At 35.2% G+C, this 19,833-nt stretch overlaps 1 protein-coding gene across 2 annotated transcripts; it reads right to left on the bottom strand.

Moving 5' to 3' along the window:
* Window positions 1–1,003: 1,003 nt before the first annotated feature.
* Window positions 1,004–19,538, bottom strand: LOC117329006. Of its 2 annotated transcripts, none has more exons than XM_033886682.1 (8): window positions 19,416–19,538; window positions 16,135–16,158; window positions 13,150–13,233; window positions 11,448–11,548; window positions 9,720–9,825; window positions 4,259–4,432; window positions 3,081–3,241; window positions 1,004–1,358 (listed from the first exon to the last, which is right to left on the bottom strand). In XM_033886682.1, the coding sequence occupies exons 1-8, from the start codon at window positions 19,480–19,482 to the stop codon at window positions 1,260–1,262; spliced, it is 816 nt and encodes a 271-aa protein (XP_033742573.1). In that variant the 5' UTR covers window positions 19,483–19,538; the 3' UTR covers window positions 1,004–1,259. The 2 variants fall into 2 exon arrangements, with proteins under 2 accessions (XP_033742573.1, XP_033742572.1); XM_033886681.1 differs by lacking the exon at window positions 19,416–19,538 and adding an exon at window positions 16,338–16,517.
* Between the last annotated feature and the right edge of the window lie 295 nt (window positions 19,539–19,833).

The following is a 19,833-nucleotide window of genomic DNA, read 5'->3' as shown; positions in this document are numbered from 1 at the left end:
ACGCTTCATTGAGATTTATATACCATAACCATGCCTTCGTTTTACTACATCTTAAATCTTTCAGGATTTTTTTTTAATATTTAGGACATTGGATGAGAAGTGTTTAAGATTGTGAACAAGATTTCTCCTGACTATACACAGAGTCTTGTGACTATGAATCAGTCCTCATTTCATAATTTCAGACAAGAAAGGGAAGGACAGTTAGGAATAGCCAGAAATCATTCTCCTTTGAGACATCCCGGGTGTGGAACAATCGTTTAAATGATTAAGAAAAGTTGAGAATTTCCGAGAATTCAGTCCGATTCACACCTAGGCTGACTCGAGTTGTACATGTCTATCTACTTATTGCTTTGTAATCATTAATTTATTTATTTTTCACTTTTAATTTTTAATATGCTTTGCTTTCCTTTTTAGCTATTTGATAATCTTGTTCTGTCTAACTGTTTCTGACTTATCATGATCAGGATATATAATATAAAAAAAAGTTACTGAATCAAAACTCCTTAAGCTATTGAAAATTATTTTGATTGACACTAGATAAGTTTATATGCTGTCAAATTTCACCATTTGATATATAATCATAATTGTAAATTGCACCTTTCACGATGGCATTTTAATGTAACCAGAGACGTAGATTTCACATATCTTGTTTGTTGTAGCTACAATGAGACAATATTGATTGTTATATGTAGGCGACTCGAAATAAGTTTATTGTATTGTATCTTATACATTAAAATGTTCTCCTATAACAGTTCTCTATGGGGGTATAAGTTTCATTTTATTGATATATATTTCGCATTAAGAATAAACTAAATCAGCATCAAAATATCATTTATATCGGGACAAAATCAATCAGACTTGCGTCATCGAATATTTGGTTTCCATTAACTCCATGTATACACCTGTCGTACATTAAGCTACATTATATTGATTATGACAAGCGTTTCTGACCATGTGATTGTCAGTTCCGGAGTGCATGACGTACATCAAAAGAGGACAACAATACAGTCAATCCTTTGTTTATTGAGTTATCAAATATGAGGTAAATAAAGAAGAAAAATAAATATACAATATAAAACAACACATGTTTTTATGTCCATCGTTACAGCTTGGGATGTTGATTTTAATCCTCGTGCTCGTCTCTGGAGTTTGGATTTCGATAGCAAGCCATTAAAATGGCGACTGAAATTAATTCGTGGATATGACGTCAAAATAAGTTCCGGTTTTGACGGAGATGACGAAGCCAGTCTTTTGACCAATCAGCAGAAGTTTGTTATCGGTGAACTTGTAAGGAAGATGTGCATAGTGGAGAGTTGTTGTTTTTGGAGCAGGCATTGGGGTACGGGGTCTATGAAGAGCTGTTAAAATAAATGATAAGTTTTATTGATTATTTGATATAATCTTAACATACCTATCGAAGTTCTGGAGCGAAAACGAGTGGTATGTTCTATTCGTGCTAGCATGCTAATGAGTTGATTAGTTACATTATCCCCCCCCCCACTTTCGATTGCAGATCTACAGGGGGGCTTCGCCACCCTGGGACCCGCTGGGCGGCCCCCAGACCTCTCGCAAAAAGGAAAAAAAATCGGCTCGCGTCTACGGCGCTCGCTTGATCATTTAATTACTGGACCCCCCTTTCGAAAACTCCTGGATCCGCGCCTAATCCCGAATTATTGGAAATGTGCTATATTCATTTTCCGCGGAGGCTTAGACTCCCTTGAACCCCATATCAGGGCGCTGCCCTGGACCCGCTGGGCGGCCCCTCGGACCCCACAAAAAAAATCGGCTATTATTACTAAATTACTGGACCCCCCCCCCCCCCCTTTCGAAAATCCTGGCCGGGCCTGGTGATTCATGTTTTGCTATATTTAATATATATATTCTGATTTGCGTAAATAACTTATTTTGTACTACATAAATTATCAAAATTATCATGGGATGTTGAAATGATAATTATTGGCTAATTTTGCGGAGATGGCATACGATTTGTTTAGTGCGTAAAATTTAAGGTTAAAAAAATTGTGTCCCCCCACTTTTTGACGACTTCCTACGCCACTGATTATTGTATTGATGAATGAGATATATCAATATAACCGAACTTTAAACTTTCATATTTTTTCTTTCTGGTTTAAAGTTAATATGTTATAATCACAAAACATATTAACATTCCCAATTCGATGGTTATAAGGCTAATCTATGGTACAGTATGACTAGATGAAACTTGGGTTGGCGTAAACGCAAAGTGCTTGAGTGATGGAACAGTAATGTCTAAGTATTGTACAAATCAATTCTGTTAACTACATGTACTTATAAAGATTAACCAAAACACTTTTGTTTTTGTTATTCAAAATTAAATCAATAGGCCTTATGTCTCGATAAGATTCTACTTGGACACAAAACGACACATCGTGTGTGAACATCAATAAAAAAAAAAAAAGATAATGAGATAAGATATTGTTCTTGCAAATTCAATACAAGTTCCTTTTACCAAATAAAGCACGTTTTAAGAAATGGTATGTAAACTACAAACGTGAATGTGCAGGAACTGGCTCAGTTTAATAAATATTCCTTAACTTAAAAAAACATATAAAAGAATTCTGTATAGAAAAGAATCACAGAATTTATGGAAAGTTCCTTGGAACTATGCTTTCATGTGGAAGTCAGGAAATTAATTTCCTTAGTCAAGGGACGCTGATAAACAAGTGTTTGGCGTTATAAATGATCTAATATATAGTTGTCTGAACTGATCTAATCATAGGAATATGTCTACTCTAACACGATAGAATTAGCCAGATATACAAACACCTATATATACCGACATTATGTACAGATGTAGGTATTTCTGGCTGTTTATATCATATAAGACTAGACATATCCCTGTAACTTGACCAATAAGACATCACCATTCTTATTAGTTCCTTTAAACAGTTCAAAATATTTTTTTCAGTTCTATTTGTTCAGTTCATATGTTGCTCTCGTGCTATCGACATTGAGTTAGAATTATGGTCCCGTTTACATGTAAGTATTCTGTTTGTTTTACCATAATATTAAATGTTGAATGTCCCTGTTATATATAGTACCTTGATAGTGCTCTCCGGGGGATGTTCCATGCGTTCTGAGGACATACTCGTATCGATAGCCCAACCAAAGGCGTTCAGCTTTCCTTGGTTATAGAGGAGGAACACAGGGAAAAAGTCGTCACAGTTCATGTCAGCCTTGACATCGTACCAGTAATGCATTCCTGTAGATAACAATGGCTATTATATAGAGTCATGACCCTTTACATTGGAGAAATGGACACACGTGTTTATATAATTATATTATCTGTACATACTTTGGCACATTCCAATTCTAGCGCAGTTAATACAAATTATGTCCATGAATAAGCGGTTCCACAAGCGTGTCATAGAAAACAATGTACGGAAACTGTAATTAGCTCAATCATATTTTAGCGATGAAAATCGATAAAATCAGATTACCGCTAAAATACTTAGTATGTACGTTTATAGTACTAAACATGTACATTAGATTTTAATTTATATCACAATATTGTTTTTCTTTACAGGATTACTATGTAATTATGTTTGAAAAACTGATTTTGTCTTATCAATTTACCTCCCACCAAATAATAAAGAAATTATCTATCTTTATTTGTCAACAGCGGTTACTGGATACAATAAAACATTTACTGTGTAAATCTTCTAGTTGTTACACGGAGTAGCAATTATTATTGATTCGTAGTTGGTCAAAGGGAGATAATAACATATATTAAAATTAAGATTCGCATGTTTGAGGACTAGACAGCAGGCTCTCAACCCAGAGAGGAAGGATTATTAAGTTGACAAACAGGAGACGAAGCGTGACAAGTGTTTGACTGCTTGAGAATCTTACCCTGTGAGCTGAGATCCATTGTCTCAGTCCCGAGAGGCTTCCAAAAGATTTGAACATTTTAATTTAGAGTGGAAAGAAAAAGAAACCCTTTTAAACAATTTTACAAAGAACCAGCGTACTCACAGTTTTAGAAATTGAATTATATTCCAATCCATCATCGATTGTTAATCTATTTCATGACTCAGACTTAGCCCTTTAGCGATAGATAAATCTGTTTCATGACTCAGACTTAGCCCTTTAGCGATAGATAAATCTGTTTCATGACTCAGACTTAGTCAGTTAGTGACAAATAAATCTATTTCACGACTCTGGTTTAGTCATTTAGATTCCCTTTATATGGCCTGTGTTTATAGGCACGCTGTCATACCCATGGTATAGAAACAGTGTCCCTTTGTCCATTTCGTTGAAGATATGCCGGACTCTTCCTTCGGAATGACCAGTGAGTGGACAGCAGCATCAGTACCATTCTGGATGTAGAGGGCGTCACCAGTTCCATCAGCATCAAATTGAGCAGGAGTTCTCCCGGTGGTACAGATTGTCTCTGTTTATAAAGATAATAATTTCTGGTTTTATATAAATGACGTTCCCGATTTTATTTTAATGAACGACATTGTATGGTCGATGTTTATCGACAACTAGATTACTGACACGTCAGCTAGGGCCTCGCAATGTGTCTGTGTCAGAAAGTTCTGTACAGGACCTTAGATGATACTTGTGACAGTATATTTTGGGTTGTATTCTTAGTAACCTTGACCCTATTCTGCACATCACGGTGTAACACCATGTTAAGTTTCAATGAAAAACAGCACAAAGACATTTAGGTCGAAAATCTGAATGGCCGGTGAGACTGTCAAACCTTAAGTTCACTCTGCCAACAAAACCTGGACCTTTAACTTCAAAGATGAAAGGCAATTGCAAATAAGCACTTAAAGGAACAAGTACAGTATGAAGCATTAGTTTGATCGGCAGAAACCGATTTTCTATAGCTAGGGGGTTGGTTTGGTTTGGTTTGTTTTTGTTTAACGTCCTATTAACAGCCAGGGTCATTTAAGGACGTGCCAGGTTCTGGAGGTGGAGGAAAGCCGGAGTACCCGGAGAAAAACCACCGGCCTACGGTCAGTACCTGGCAACTGCCCCATGTAGTTTTCGAACTCGCAACCCAGAGGTGGAGGGCTAGTGTTAAAGTGTCGGTACACCTTAACCACTCGGCCACCGCGGCCCCTCGGGATGGGGGGGGGGGGGGGGGGGGGGGGGGGGGAGTAGGAGTTGTAAGATTATATTATGAGGAAAATACACCGCTAGGTGTGTTGTTCTCATGCACTCTCTTGACCTTTGCGTATCTTAGATTTTTACGGTATTGACTCGTGGATAACTATATCTTAAACCTATTTAACTGTTTATAGACATATTTACGGTATAAACTCGTGCACAGCTATATCAGAAGAACTCGCCGTTTAATGAGTATGATATCTACAGTTATTGGCGATTTAAAGTATATATACCAAACTTGCAGAAATGCTTCTCCATAATTACGGATGACAATGATATGGTGTGGCATACACCCTCAATTGCATGGAGTTATAGCATATAATATACTCTTAAGCTGATTTACGATTCGTTATATATAACCTATTCAACAGTTATTATGATAACTAAGGATAACATGTAAGCAAATGGTGTAGGTAAAATCCGTCAACTGTTTATTCGAATACATTAAAATCGATATAAATTGCAATAGGGTCTTAAATGAGTTTTTCTTTCTTGCGGAATTTTTTGAAACGGGTCTTAGAATTTTTTTTTTTATTTTTATTTTTATTTTATTTTGCGAGCAATGGAGAGCAAATACTTAGAGACGGGTTTTAAAGTCAAAATGCGGAGGTCAATATCAAACAGACCACCTTTTTGTTTCGATTGTCAATTCATGACGTCACAACATTGTCCATATTATGACGTCAAAATCGATTTATGACTGGCGCAGCCAATGAAAAACTCCAATGAATATCATACTAGTGACATATGTAAAAGCATTACATGAGCGATTTCACCGGAAAATAGACCGATTACGTGATGAGTAATATAGATAAACTAATACGGAAATGTTACAGTTTATAATACGAGTATAACTGATATACAATACCTGTAATACACCAATAATAGATTCAGGGGGAAATCTTTTTAATCATGTTTTAATGATAATATCATTGTTTTCAAATGACTATAATTCTTTCATACGGAATTTTCCGGATCTTCTCTACTTGGCGGCTATGTCGTATGTGTATATTTGCCTTTATCACTTATCGCACGTAAGGCATTGTTCTCAGCTCTCGAGTCTCGTAATTTCATTTCAACAAATTTTATTGTTTTTAAAAAAACAATTGGATTGAACATCAGGCTTAAGCCTATTTTAAGTTCTCTCCGTATTATAATAATATTAACAAAATAAAAACATCCGGTATTAATAGCATACAATGTAGAGTAATATATAGTATTACACACACACACACACACACACACACGCACATGTTATACATGTATATGTACAGGGGAAAGAAATTCAAATACTCTATGTATATAAACAGTGGGTTTTCCATTACTATTATGATTAGAATTTATAGATTTGTTTGATATTGCAATGTTATCTGCCTGGATGGGAGGCAGGTGCCTAGTCAAACCAAGAGTTTCCGACAAAAATGTCCATGAGGTGCTTACACCCAGTAGTCATCCACTCATGGCTGAATACACACCTGCCCCCCAACCCAGGCAGACACTATGCACATATATGTGTTTTTAACTTTTTCTTTCCAGCTTAGAATAATTACGGTAATTATAAACTCAGAGTATTAGATGGTTTAGTATTACTCATCCAAAACAGGGTCACCTACACAGATTCTTGCGCAAAACTGCACAGACATGAACAAAATTTTTAAGATATTCATAATATCTCATCAACTATATACAAGGATAAATGACAAATAAATTTTTACTAAGATCTTAATTTGATAAAAAATATACATGTACTAATGAACCACTAATTCCTAAGTTACACTGGTTTAGGCTGACCTTTACCCTTAGGACCAACTAATAGACATATAATAGACTTCCAGTACTAAAGACTTGAATCAGACCCCGACTTTTGACTTAATGACTAATGTAATAGTCTATTTGTGTTTTTAATATATCTAATTACATTATCAAAGATATGAGTGTTTATATCATCACTGTAACTGTCAGAGCCATTTAGGAGTATGTCAATATGAAAATATTCCTGCTTATGTAGAGAATTTATTAGAGTATCTCTATGCACAATATAGTTAGGGCATAAAAAGAAAAAATGATATGAAGTTTCAAGTCCAAATCCACAACTACAAACAGGCGATTCTATCAGGTGGTCTTTATAAAGATCATAATTTAATTGGCTTGCTACATTTCTCAATTGACACAAAAGTATGTTTTCATTTCTATTTCCTTTATATTTAAAGATTGAGGAAGTAGTATTTCTTATATCATTAACCGCCGATATCAAGTTTCGAAATTTTGTAATGGTTGGTGCATTTAATGTATCAAAATCAAGGTCATTAAACTCTCGTACCATGGAGGGAAAAAAACTATGAAAATAATTTTCAGAGTGACATAGTGGTGGGTTGAAAGCCCTGATGGTTCTTAAAGGGTAGTTCTGTTCATCAATATTATTTTTAAAAACGTTTACAATCTCAGTAAGATAGGAAGGTGTATCATTGTGTATTATTTTGTACATCAGCAGATATTTATGTTTCTTCCGTCTGGACTCCAATGTTTCCCATCCTAGCTCATTATACAATTTTTCATGTGAGGTTCCCCTACGTAGGCCAGTTATAATACGAGCAGCTTCAATTTGAATAGATTCTAATAAAATTTTACATTGCTGAGAGCAATTATCCCAGATCACATCAGCATAATCAAGTATAGGCCTAATAAAAGCAGTAAAAATAGTAGTAAGTGAACTTCTATCAATTTTATATTTAAGATATTTCAAAATATTAAGACGTTTACAGGCTTTTTGGTAGATATTGTGAATATGATTATTCCATGTACCATCAGCTGAAAATAAAACACCAATGTGACTATGTGAGTCATTATTTTCTATTGCTGTGTCAGCAAAAAATAGTGGTAAGTATACAGTATTTCTTTTTCTGGTAAATAAAACTGATTTAGTTTTTGAGGGGTTAAATATAACATCCCATTGTTTTGCCCAAATATTGATAGTTTGTAGATCTTCATTTAGTAAGTCAGTAGCAATAATTTTATTATGATTATCAATAATGGCAAATAATGATGTATCATCTGCAAACAGTTTTATAGAATTATTAACATCATTAGTTATGTCATTTATATAAATAAGAAATAACAGAGGACCCAGTACTGAACCCTGAGGAACCCCTGCATTGACAGTACGGAAAGAAGATTAATGTCCTTCAGTAATGACTCTTTGTTTTCTATCCTTTAAATAATTCCGAAACCATTCCAATAATTTCCCTGTAATTCCACATTTTTTTAGTTTATACAATAGCCCCTCATGCCAAACTCTATCAAATGCTTTGCTTATATCACAAAATATAAATTGTAACTCATTTCCTATATCTAAATTACTAGATATTAGTCTCGTAATATAATCCTATACCCCCATCCAGCCCACCTTAACTGTAACTACCTCCTCTCCTCCCCCAGATGTTTATTTTGTGAAAGTAAAAATGTAAACTGCCCGCATGAATTGACAAAGTGTCATGACAGTTCACTTTTTTTTTTACAAAATGAGTAAACTGTCTCCTAGTGAATTGACAAAGTGTCAGGCAGAACACTTTTTACTTATAGGAGTGTTTTGTCGGCCGCTATCGGCCATCGTAGAAAGAAGTTTGAGTTACTGTACATTTGCCAAAGCAAACTCTAGATTTTGCATGGAAGGTTATTTGTTTATTTATATTTAGTAACAGTGACCTTGACCTTCGAGTTTTGACGCTGAAAAGCAACCCATGCAAGCACTTCAAATAAGGAAGCAGTGTATGAAGATTGACAGACGGACACGTGATTACTATAGGGCACCGATACTTTCGAGCAGGGCCCTGATTATATCCATTTACGAATAATTAAAACAGTACACATTTTGACTAGCGAACGATTGTTGCCAGCTGAAGTGATGTATGGCTTTAATGTCTATTTTGTGATGTTCTGTGTTTGTTGTCTGTAATTCATAAAAGCCGATGTATTTTTTTTTTTTTATAAATCTACAAAACAAATCTAGTCAAACTAAGCTTAATTGGCAACAAAGCAGCAAGCAGTGACTCATAAACCATGCAAATAATTAAAAAATCACATTCAGAAATTTGCTCTTATATAAATTGCAAATAACCTTTAAGTTTGTATCTTTCATAACTATTACTTAAATCACGTGTACCTATTTCCCAGTGTAATATTGTACCATGTACTAAAGCCAAAACTGAACATGATGTTATATTTTAAATGTTAAGCCATTCCCATGCAGCAGACCACAACAGCCGAGCGCATTTGTTCTTTTTGTGGAGGATGAAATAAGTTTAGTTTTAAGTTAAGTTAAGTTTATTTTCCAGACCAGTATATATTAAAACTCTACTCTGGAACCAAAAACATACAATATGTATACATGATATATAATAATATATAGTATGTACAAGTCACAATACAAAATGTTTAGTGTTTAGTTGCGTAAATTATTAGTTAAACATTTCATATCAATACATCGGCTCTGTAATTGTATAAGGTATCTTTGTTTTCCTAGAATCTATTCTAATCTGAATTACAGCTAGTGTATACCGTACCTGGCTTGATGAAGTAGGCTGTCAGGTAATACATATCTCCGATATTTACAAAGGGATGGCCGATCTGTCTTAAAGGCGGGAACGCGCCGGTATTGTTCTTTGCAACCTGTGAGAAACATTGGACATCTATAGTATACACATAATCAAAATCAGAAAAATAGCTTCCTCTAGAAATATCCAATTCAAAATATTAATATTCTGTGATAAACATTATCAATCTTGTTAAAAATTTGCATGGCCTGTCCGGCGAAATGTTGTGGAAGTTTATAACAGTTTAACGAAACAATCAGATCTAGCGAATTAGGTAACATTATCAGATCTAGTCAATTAATTACACTGTATTTAGGTAACATTATCAGATCTAGTCAATTAATTACACTGTATTTAGGTAACATTATCAGATCTAGTCAATTAATTACATTGTATTTAGGTAACATTATCAGATCTAGTCAATTAATTACACTGTATTTAGGTAACATTATCAGATCTAGTAAATTAATTACATTGTATTTAGGTAACATTATCTGATCTAGTCATTAATTACACTGTATTTAGGTAACATTATCAGATCTAGTCAATTAATTACACTGTATTTAGGTAACATTATCAGATCTAGTCAATTAATTACACTGTATTTAGGTAACATTATCAGATCTAGTCAATTAATTACACTGTATTTAGGTAACATTATCATATCTAGTAAATTGATTACACTGTATTTAGGTAACATTATCAGATCTAGTCAATTAATTAAACTGTATTTAGGTAACATTATCCGATCTAGTAAATTAATTACACTGTATTTAGGTAACATTATCAGATCTAGTCACTTAATTACACTGTACTTAGGTAACATTATCAGATCTAGTCAATTAATTACACTGTATTTAGGTAACATTATCCGATCTAGTAAATTAATTACACTGTATTTAGGTAACATTATCAGATCTAGTCACTTAATTACACTGTATTTAGGTAACATTATCAGATCTAGTCAATTAATTACACTGTATTTAGGTTACATTATCAGATCTAGTCAATTAATTACACTGTATTTAGGTAACATTATCAGATCTAGTCAATTAATTACACTGTAATTAGGTAACATTTTCAGATCTAGTCAATTAATTACATTGTATTTAGGTAACATTATCAGATCTAGTCAATTAATTACACTGTATTTAGGTAACATTATCAGATCTAGTCAATTAATTACACTGTATTTAGGTAACATTATCAGATCTAGTCAATTAATTACATTGTATTTAGGTAACATTATCAGATCTAGTCAATTGATTACAATGTATTTAGGTAACATTATCAGATCTAGTAAATTAATTAGACTGTATTTAGGTAACAATATCAGATCTAGTAAATTAATTAGACTGTATTTAGGTAACATTATCTGATCTAGTAAATTAATTACATTGTATTTAGGTAACATTGTCTGATCTAGTAAATTAATTACACTGTAATTAGATGACATTGAATTTATTTTGGTATTTGTACTCTAAAACTAAAATCAACTGCTATCAAATTTGAATGATTTGAATTCAGATGATCTACATTTAAAATTACAATTAGATTTCTACAGATATAAAATTATAAAAACGAGGAATTTATATTGCGGGTTCAGTTTCATGAAGTGTTCTGACTGGATGTAGATGAGAAAACTTATAAATATGAAAGGTAAGTATATATATACTCATTATTACCATTTTTACTTACTCCAATCTGAATTCCAGCGATGTAGCCATTGACCCCGTACAACAGGACGAGAGCATAGTCTTCTCCTTTTACATAGCGTTTCCCATAGATACCAGTAATGTCTGTAAGAATTATAGAACATTCTATAAACACCTCGCTGTAGATTTAATTGGGATCCTTTCCTTCCTTTTCTAGATTATGGAAAATGACGACTGCCTCCCATTGTTGGGCATACGAGTGCAGTTATTTCTGATGATTAAAATACAGGTAATAATAAATTAAAAGGACAGAAGAGACTAAACTGAGGCTAACCTTAATTAACAGGACAGAAGAGACTAAACTGAGGCTAACCTTAATTAACAGGACAGAAGAGACTAAACTGAGGCTAACCTTAATTAACAGGACAGAAGAGACTAAACTGAGGCTAACCTTAATTAACAGGACATAAGAGACTAAACTGAGGCTAACCTTAATTAACAGGACAGAAGAGACTAAACTGAGGCTAACCTTAATTAACAGGACAGAAGAGACTAAACTGAGGCTAACCTTAATTAACAGGACATAAGAGACTAAACTGAGGCTAACCGTAATTAACAGGACAGAAGAGACTAAGCTGAGGCTAACCTTAATTAACAGGACAGAAGAGACTAAACTGAGGCTAACCTTAATTAACAGGACAGAAGAGACTAAGCTGAGGCTAACCTTAATTAACAGGACAGAAGAGACTAAACTGAGGCTAACCTTAATTAACAGGACAGAAGAGACTAAACTGAGGCTAACCTTAATTAACAGGACAGAAAAGACTAAGCTGAGGCTAACCTTAATTAACAGGACATAAGAGACTAAACTGAGGCTAACCTTAATTAACAGGACAGAGGAGACTAAACTGAGGCTAACCTTAATTAACAGGGCAGAAGAGACTAAACTGAGGCTAACCTTAATTAACAGGACAGAAGAGACTAAACTGAGGCTAACCTTAATTAACAGGACAGAAGAGACTAAACTGAGGCTAACCTTAATTAACAGGACAGAAGAGACTAAACTGAGGCTAACCTTAATTAACAGGACAGAAGAGACTAAACTGAGGCTAACCTTAATTAACAGGACAGAAGAGACTAAACTGAGGCTAACCTTAATTAACAGGACAGAAGAGACTAAACTGAGGCTAACCTTAATTAACAGGACATAAGAGACTAAACTGAGGCTAACCTTAATTAACAGGACAGAAGAGACTAAACTGAGGCTAACCTTAATTAACAGGACATAAGAGACTAAACTGAGGCCAACATTCGAGGTAATTGTTATAAAGATACAGGTAATAATCAGTATTGATGATTACCTTATACCTGTACATGTAGATGTGGCATCATTCTCAATACGTAATGTTGGAATCAATGGCCTAATTATAAAGTGACATAAATGTAACACAATTCATGTAACACATCTCCCCTCACCCTAAAAACAATCAAACAAACAAGTCACATTCCAAATTCTTAATACACCTATAATTCAGGAAGATAGGTAGGAACGTTGATAGGGACTTTGGTAGGGACGTTGGTAGGGACGTTGGTAGGGACGTTGGTAGAGACGTTGATAGGGACTTTAATGGGGACGTTAATTGGGACTTTGGTAGGGACTTTGGTAGGGACGTTGGTAGGGACTTTAGTAGGGACGTTGGTAGGGACGTTGGTAGGGACTTTGGTAGGAACGTCAATTTTCTTACCTCCGCAATCTGACACCATCTTAAAACCTTCAGACTCGGCATCAGAAGTTTTTCTTGGCATTGTAGCGAACTTCTCCCATGTCACTGTCGAGGGTGAATAAAGTAACAATACAAAATGGATTTTACCACAAATTATTTGTACATCACAATTGATAAGTACTTTTTTCAAATCATCAATTTCACGTCGACCAATCTTAAGTTCATAACACACATGCCCGGACATAACTGCACGTACAGGACGATGTCAACAAATGATAGTACACGGTATTTACACGTACAGGACGATGTCAACAAATGGTAGTACACGGTATTTACACGTACAGGACGATGTCAACGAATGATAGTACACAGTATTTACACGTACAGGACGATGTCAACAAATGGTAATACACGGTATTTACACGTACAGGACGATGTCAACAAATGGTAGTACACGGTATTTACACGTACAGGACGATGTCAACAATTGATAGTACACAGTATTTACACGTACAGGACGATGTCAACAAATGGTAGTGCACAGTATTTACACGTACAGGACGATGTCACCAAATGATAGTACACGGTATTTACACGTACAGGACGATGTCACCAAATGGTAGTACACAGTATTTACACGTACAGGACGATGTCAACAAATGGTAGTGCACAGTATTTACACGTACAGGACGATGTCACCAAATGATAGTACACGGTATTTACACGTACAGGACGATGTCACCAAATGGTAGTGCACAGTATTTACACGTACAGGACGATGTCACCAAATGATAGTACACGGTATTTACACGTACAGGACGATGTCAACAATTGATAGATCACAGTATTTACACGTACAGGACGATGTCAACAAATGGTAGTGCACAGTATTTACACGTACAGGACGATGTCAACAATTGATAGAACACAGTATTTACACGTACAGGACGATGTCACCAAATGGTAGTACACAGTATTTACACGTACAGGACGATGTCACCAAATGGTAGTACACAGTATTTACACGTACAGGACGATGTCAACAAATGATAGTACACGGTATTTACACGTACAGGACGATGTCAACAAATGATAGTACACGGTATTACTACGCTACAAACTACCAAGCTTATACACACACAAATACAACAAAATCTCTCCAAAATTGTTTAAAACATACGCTTATACCACAAGGGCTGAAGCCAGCATGAAGTAAAGTTTTGGGTCATACATTGGTTGTCAAGTAAAGTTACCAATATGTTCGGATCCGAGAATTTAACAAAGTACACTTGTAATTATAGCTAATAAAGTTTGAATTGAATAGAATTAAGATTGTGTTACTACAAATGGCTGGTCTAAAACATACAACAGAATAACTTTTGACACAGACCAAGAAACACGTAAGGTCATGGACTCTATCGGACACAGACCAAGAAACACGTAAGGTCATGGACTCTATCGGACACAGACCAGGAAACACGTAAGGTCATGGACTGAAGCGTCCCTTTTTACAACGTCAGAGCCCACTCATTCATGCAAATAAAAAAATAAATGTGATTATGAGTCGATGCTATTTTTAGCATGTTGAAATGAAAATACGTCATTTTTTAACTCTGAAACAGCTACAGATTCACAGTGACAATCCTGATGTACATGTCCAATCTATTAGTACTAATTTCTATTTGTAAGATGATTACCAAGTTTATATTTCAATATCACAAAATGTACGTACAATTACCCGTTTATTGACTTCTTCAACAAGCACGATACAACCAATATTAACTAATGTATCCACACTAACCCCATCTCACAGTTACTCAGTTAGACAGCACACAATGTATCCACACTAACCCCACCTCACAGTTACTCAGTTAGACAGCACACAATGTATCCACACTAACCCCACCTCACAGTTACTCAGTTAGACAACACACAATGTATCCACACAACCCCACCTCACAGTTACTCAGTTAGACAACACACAATGTATCCACACTAACCCCACCTCACAGTTACTCAGTTAGACAACACACAATGTATCCACACTAACCCCACCTCACAGTTACTCAGTTACAGACAGCACACAATGTATCCATACTAACCCCACCTCACAAAGCCATTCACTCAGTTACAGACAGCACACAATGTATCCATACTAACCCCACCTTACAAAGCCATCCACTCAGTTACAGACAACACACAATGTATCCATACTAACCCCACCTCACAGTTACTCAGTTAGACAACACACAATGTATCCATACTAACCCCACCTCACAGTTACTCAGTTAGACAACACACAATGTATCCATACTAACCCCATCTCACAAAGCCATCCACTCAGTTACAGACAGCACACAATGTATCCACACTAACCCCATCTCACAAAGCCATCCACTCAGTTACAGACAGCACACAATGTATCCATACTAACCCCACCTTACAGTTACTCAGTTAGACAGCACACAATGTATCCATACTAACCCCACCTTACAAAGCCATCCACTCAGTTACAGACAGCACACAATGTATCCACACTAACCCCACCTTACAAAGCCATTCACTCAGTTACAGACAGCACACAATGTATCCATACTAACCCCACCTTACAAAGCCATTCACTCAGTTACAGACAGCACACAATGTATCCATACTAACCCCATCTCACAAAGCCATTCACTCAGTTACAGACAGCACACAATGTATCCATACTAACCCCACCTTACAAAGCCATCCACTCAGTTACAGACAGCACACAATGTATCCATACTAACCCCACCTTACAAAGCCATTCACTCAGTTACAGACAGCACACAATGTATCCATACTAACCCCACCTTACAAAGCCATTCACTCAGTTACAGACAGCACACAATGTATCCATACTAACCCCATCTCACAAAGCCATTCACTCAGTTACAGACAGCACACAATGTATCCATACTAACCCCACCTTACAAAGCCATTCACTCAGTTACAGACAGCACACAATGTATCCACACCTACCTTTGAGATCGTCCCATTCTGGAGCTAGAACATAAAATGATATTATGTTATACATTTGACATTAAATAAATGTAAAATACAGACAAAGATATCACAACTGTAAGATAGATTTGTATTATTTTATACACATGACATTGAATAAATATAAAATACAGACAAAGATATCACAATTGTTAGATAGATTTGTATTATTCTATACATACCAGAAGAGTACCAATCAACTACGTATCCGAGACTGAAAGTGTTAATAAAACACAAAGATACCACAATGATTGACTTCATCATTAACACTACTGCGTACATACAGGTATAACGACACAAAGCACCTCAATGTCCCTGTACTAAGTCATATGACATGGAAGCTTGATTGTCACGTGACTGTTAATTCATAACCCGTGTCTGGGCTAGAGTTGAACAACTCAACCGTTATCAATTAAATAACACGGGTATTATATACAGTTGTCACAAAATGTACGAGTTGATATGATTGTCATCCTATTAACAAATGGCCAATTTATTTAGTGTTGTCGTCGTGTGATCCGTTCAGTACATATATAATATAATAATAATTAAACAGGCTAGTATACTATATGTTTGTTTATGTATATTTCATCCATCAACGTTTTTATGCTGTAATAAATTACAATCCATTCTTTCACTGGTGTGACTTTAGACCTTTATAACACCAGTACACACATGTATTAAAATGAATGTATAAATGTAAATGTATCTCTTATTCCAGGAACAGTGAAGAGCGACTTATAATATGACAGATATTGTATGTGTCTCGTTTGTTTTGGATCTAACATACTGGTAACGTAAAACAATAACAAGTGAACGTGCGTGTTTTTGTAGAACAGTACAAGATAATAACATAACGAGATTAAGCTAAATTATATATGATACCTTTCACGAAGTCTTATATTTAAAGGTGCTATTTAAATGTATGTGTATGCTTGTGCAGCCCTTGACTTTCAGGTACACTCCATTTCTGATTTCGTTTATTTTGTAAGTAGACATAAAATTTGAACCAGTGATTTAGCTGAAGTAGTTGTTCATTATGAAATATGAAATATGAATATAGGTACTCCTATTTGGACTGTGTTTAATCAGAAAGACAGTAAAAAATTGTCCTGGTTCTACAAGGAAAATAAAGCCTATTTTAGTGTAGTATCCCACGGTTGAGAATAAGTCTACCCTAACCTGGGTTAGGTTTACCTAGTAATGTTATTTATAGATTTCCTTGGCAGATGGAATCGCAGGTTATTTACAGCCCTGCTTACAGACCATGAATTCCGAGAATTTACCGGGTAAGTTCCTGTAAGCTTTCGTCTATGTTTGTATCGTATAATCGTATGCACTCATCGGGCACATTTCTTATGTGGCTTTTCCTAAACCATTCACTCGAGTTAACGCTCTAATCCATTCCCCTGCATACGACACGGTCTGAACCGACATGAGTGATCTCTGCGCTACCATTTGGTTTGTTGAAAAAAAAAGCTATGCCTTTCAAAGCCTTTTTTCTTCATATCTGGGCCTTTTGGAGAAAACAAACATATTTTTTCATAAAAGCAATCAAACTAAAAAAATATATATATGAAAAAAAAAGATAAATAAATGAAAGAAAAAAAGGTGTACAAAGGCCACAATTCTCTAAATGTTAAGTGTTTAAAGGGCGAATCCTATTTTAGTTAAGAAACTTTACCTACATTTTTATTTCGCCAAAATATGGTACAAATGTAGGTCTGGCGTTCGACTGGAAATCATTTTCTCGGGAGTTGCATTTAGCATGAGTGTTTAATATCACATTATATTACACGTAACAGCTAAGATTACCGTAAACCCAATCTGATTTACTACAGAACAAGGACATTACTCAGTGACGATAAGGTTTATCATTATGATATCAAAAATATGATTTAACACATTGGCCCAATTCTAACCAATAACCTCAATAATTTAGTCTGTCGGATGGAACTTAAAGCACTAGTACTGTAGCTAAGTAAAATAAGACACTTTGGATATTTCGGTCAATATACCGGAACGATAACGCCGGTCCGGAGGTCAGGGATAGATAAAAATTGAGAAACATTTATTTTTAAAATTTAACCGGACATCAAAATTATAAATTAAACCAAATTTGATAGTAATTTATAGATTTCCAATGGCAGATTAAATCTTTTGTTGTTTACAGCCCTGTGTACGGACACTTTTAGAGTATTTACAGGGGTTGATGATAAAGTTATACAGATATACCTCAGATGCCCTTTACCCTTGGCTAATTCTAGGTACCAGCTCAATACTCTCTTTTGGAATGAACATCCACGGCAAATAATGACACATTTTGAAATTTGTTTATTGTAACCTTTATGAGGAGTATTCTTTTTCTTGGTAAGATTGACAAAAATACCGAAGTAGAATTTTCAATAGATCTCAATAGCATGTATTCTTTATTGATTTACTTATTACCAAATTATCGTATATAATCAATGTATATGAATATGATAACTTGGCGCATTTTGACATAAAATCTCATTAAAGAGTCTCCAGTTTGTTCTTTGTTTCCGTGGAATACCACACAACTAGAAGTATATCGACGTCAGATACAAATCGAAATCAAAACACAAAGCCTATCAAATCACTCAACTTGCAAAAATCAGCACCAAAGGGAATTTTCATGGAGATTCTTAAATGAGGAAAGGGAGACAAGAGACATGACGAAATTTTACCATTCCTCTCCGACGATAACTGTAATGTGAAAGTATTGCTGAGTCCTCAAAGCGAGAACCGTTCTCATGCTTAAATATCACATTTTGTACTCGGGCTCAAATAATTTTGGTTATAAATCTGATCTCTGATTTAAAATGATTTGAAGGAATTTTGGAAAGACTTCAAGTGAGATATTATTTTTGATGTTTAAGTTTTTCTTTCTTATTGGTATTTGATGATTTAAACGAGTTTCACGATAATTGGGTTGAGCACAGAATGTTTGTTTGAGTACGAGAATGGTTTCATGACTGTCGAATCCCCCAGTTGCACTACTAAATACCAACAGAAAGCATCGACTCTATTTTCAGACACAAGGAAATCGAAAAAAGTCATAATTTGTCCAAATCCCCATCGTCTATCGGCACGCGACAAGGAATCGTGCAACTTTTTTGATATATTTTATCTTGATCATCTGGCATACTCAACTGAAACATTTTGCAGAAATCGCAATAAATAATTTCGTCCGAGTTTCAAAATACGTTAGTTTTATTGAAGAATGATGTTTAACTTACCAGACAACGTAAAGGCGCTACATGTTGCGAGGATGCTGATGGTAATGACTGTCCCTAATAACCTCATTTTGATAGGTCCTTGGTCAGCTTAGGATTCCCTCTGATTGTTATCAGGAAATCACCAGATCTTATAGTCCTTCGTGAACTGTGCTATAAACACGTGATTGAAAATGCCTGACGACACAATTTTGTGTTGTAGACGACGGACGTATGCTCATTGTTCTGATGCAATATTGTTTGGTTTGAGATTGGACAAACAAACACTTGTACAGGGAACCGTTGTGATGACTCCTCGAAATAATATTAATCCTATCTGGCCATATAATAGCTACCTGATCTCACATCGAAGTCTGAACATGTCCCCATAAGTCATTGTAGCCAAGCAAAAGATGATTTTATTCTTCTGTTTTATTGGTAA

This window comes from Pecten maximus, chromosome 6, assembly GCF_902652985.1.
Source record: "Pecten maximus chromosome 6, xPecMax1.1, whole genome shotgun sequence".
Taxonomy (NCBI): Eukaryota; Metazoa; Mollusca; class Bivalvia; order Pectinida; family Pectinidae; genus Pecten; species Pecten maximus.
The sequence above is the reverse complement of the archived record's forward strand: the minus strand, read 5'-3'. Positions and strand labels throughout refer to the sequence as shown.